The sequence below is a fragment of the Odontomachus brunneus genome, unplaced genomic scaffold, assembly GCF_010583005.1.
Source record: "Odontomachus brunneus isolate Ranch 3 - 2012 unplaced genomic scaffold, Obru_v1 Obru_scaffold_049, whole genome shotgun sequence".
Lineage (NCBI taxonomy): Eukaryota > Metazoa > Arthropoda > Insecta > Hymenoptera > Formicidae > Odontomachus > Odontomachus brunneus.
Window position 1 is genome coordinate 2,071,054 of NW_022639499.1, and position 2,973 is coordinate 2,074,026.

Here is a 2,973-nt window from a genome sequence, read left to right on the forward strand (position 1 = left end):
TCAGACCACCCTCGTACGTCTGGACGTTTTCCGCGCGGGAAATGGTTTATCGCGGAGCGCGTAATTATTTGCCCAAATTGCTCGCGCGAACTTCGGACGACGGAGATTGCAATAATTTCCTCCTTTCAGCGACATCTGAAAATTCTTTTGACGAGCGTCCCTTGTTATTCCGCGTCGCCGTTTGCGGCGGCTTCTTCGCTCGCGCTCGTTTATTCTCTCCCCCGGCCGCGTGAGAGAGTAATTTGTTCACGTCACTTGTCACTGGAGGCTACTTAAAATGAGCAAGGTCCAGGGTAAACAAGACTGGTCGGAGCCGATATCAAAGGGCAGATTTTCGGCCGCCGTCCCGTCGGCGAGATTCAGCTACAGATCGCAGGCGAATAACGCAGAGGTAAACTAATCCGAAGAGTGCTGGTCAAAAAAATCGCGCACGCTAGGTTAGTTACAATTAATCCCAAAAGGAGGACGCATCTGCGCGTTTGGTATGTGTGTTTGTGTGTAAATTCGTTGAGAGAGACGTAGATAGAGAGTGATAATTAATCTCTCTCTTTTTTTATTTATCTTCCCGTTCCTTAATTAACTAATAGTCAAAAGTACGCCGCGAAGATAATATCCGCCGGCGTGCGTCCTACCTCTTTCTTTCATTCGCGTGATCTTCGTTATTGCTCGAATGTTCTATCATGTATGGCGAACGCAGCCTTCAATTCAATCGGAGTGGCTGAAGAATTTACGCGGAACGCTCTTATCCCGTGTCCTTTTCGTTTTTTCTTCTCTTTCTTTTCACGCCAGACGTCGTGCCGCGGGCGTTGCCGGGGTATTCCTCCCCGGGGGAATCGAAAATGAGACGTGTTTCTTATTTCCGGACAAACCCAGAAGAGAAAAACGCTGTCGAAGTTCTCGATGATCGGTATCAATGGCGGCCCAATGCTCTTCCACCGGCGCGGGGATCGACTTAAGGTACGCTCGCCACCGGCGCCGCGGAATAAATTGGACGCAAATAAATGGAACCACCGTGGAAAATGAGCAAGTTTTAATGCCCGGCGAATTTCGATGCGCCTGGAGAATTGTTTCGTTCACTCTTGAAATGAGATTTCCGGGAAAAATTAGAGAGCGGATAAAAAATTTCGCGTCATATAATTTCCGAGTGAGGTGTCCGACGCGATATCTCGGTTAACGAGAGAGAAAGAGAGAGAGAGAGGGTGGGGAGGGTACAGAGAGCGCGCGGTCGTGGTAAGAAATTTCACGCTCTCGCGTCCGAGTGTTTCGCGGCTCTTGTTAACCATTTGCATTTTCCGGTGTGTGCAGCACATCGTCATGTGCTCTTTTACGACTTCTCACAAGCGTTCGCATCTTTCAGATTTTACTGCAAAATTTCTGTACACCGAGAAAAAATGTAATCTTATCCTCAACGGGATTCTCCAGATCCCATAAAATATTACTCTTATATTCGTACAAATAAGTACAAATTTGTAGGATGCGTCTCGGAGACATCCTATGTCAAAAAGCAATAGGATATCCTTCGGACATCTCTGGATAAGATGTCTTTCGGACATTTGTGCTGTACGGTTATGTGGCCTCAAAGGATCCTTCTGAAACCAAAGGAGAAACATTTCAAGCATAATACTCTAAGTTACAGGAATTTCGTTCTTTATCTGCAGTACAAGTCTTTGTTCTCACTAGTAATCTCCACTAGAGAGGGCATTCAAGTAAACGTATTCCTTCTCATTCGAAAGCAAAGAATAATATCTAGTAAATTTCCGACTAATAGTTCTCTTCATTAGAAGAGAAATAAAGGAGAAGATGATAATATGGAAACATAAAGTGGTAATATGAAACAAGGCTGATTCAAACAATGTGATCTCTATCAGTAACCGAAATAAACATAACCATTAAGGTGCTTACCGATCACGGCTAAACGAGCCTGGCTTCAGTGTCACATTATTTAAAGTGTTAAGAGAAACCGTTTTGTTTTCTCCTTGTTAAAACTTCTCACAAGATGCGATTCAGAAATATTTTTCCCCGTCTTAATCGATAAATCTAACATATACTAGCTACAGTATATCGTTTAGTTACAGGATAAAATCTAAAAGTCGCAGAGTTAGGTATTTGGAAATATTTTTCTTACTCTGAAATTTATTGTTTTGTTTGAAAAATAGCGAGGTGCAATGCAGAATAAGATAAATATTCCATATTACGTCTTAAGTTATAGGTGTGAAATTGATATTTTTATTTGTGACTTTTGTTTATAGGCCTGAAGAACTTTTACAGAATTAAAATTATTGAGCTTAATTTTTTAAATTTTTATAGGAAATTTTATTTTCATTTTCAGCTTATGAATTTAATATTCAAAAGAATTCGATAAAAAAATTGTTTTAACATTAATAATTTTATAATAACAAAAAATAAGCTTTTTTATTTTCATGCCTGTTTCATATTACTAATCAATTTTCCAAAATCCCATTTCTTAAACCGTTAAAAAAGTTTTTGCTTTCTTTCAACAGTTTTCTTTAATTTTCCTAATAATTATGAACACATTATAAGAGATAGATTTCCCAGTACTTTTGAAAGTTATTGATGCAATTATTGCATTTAATGTTGGATCTTTTGTTTAAAACAAAAAAATGGTCCATATTTCCGCCCTGCTCTTTTAGCGAGAGTTTTTGTTTAAAATATGGGATTCCAGGGAATATCACCTTGCAACTAGAATTGTTTTTTTGGGTGTGGTACACAAATTCGTTACACGCCGTACGAAATTCAACTTTCCGTGTTTGTTTTCGTGTTTGTACTCGTATCGATCGACGTGCATTTCCGCTATTATCTTACAGTCACTAACCTTTTGTGGGCTTATATTGAGTTTATCTCAGTATCATGTTTCGTTATGGTCGATCCTATAATAAATATTGAACTCATTAATGATATACTCAATATATATATATATATATATATATATATATATATATATATATATATATA

General features: G+C 38.9%; 1 protein-coding gene and 1 long non-coding RNA gene across 2 annotated transcripts in view; one reads left to right on the forward strand and one right to left on the reverse strand.

Moving 5' to 3' along the window:
• The first annotated feature begins 204 nt into the window (after positions 1-204).
• Positions 205-2,973, forward strand: part of LOC116845126 (tctex1 domain-containing protein 2-like) — a 7,686-nt gene continuing 4,917 nt past the window's right edge. The window contains exons 1-2 of the mRNA XM_032817481.1: positions 205-391; positions 874-957. Coding sequence (XP_032673372.1) covers positions 278-391; positions 874-957 — 198 coding nt within the window. The 5' untranslated portion in view covers positions 205-277. The remainder of the gene's footprint in view (positions 392-873; positions 958-2,973) is intronic.
• The window catches only part of LOC116845128, a 17,382-nt gene continuing 14,799 nt past the window's right edge, over positions 391-2,973 (reverse strand). Inside the window, exon 3 of the long non-coding RNA XR_004378195.1 lies at positions 391-1,589. This is a non-coding gene — a long non-coding RNA (uncharacterized LOC116845128). The remainder of the gene's footprint in view (positions 1,590-2,973) is intronic.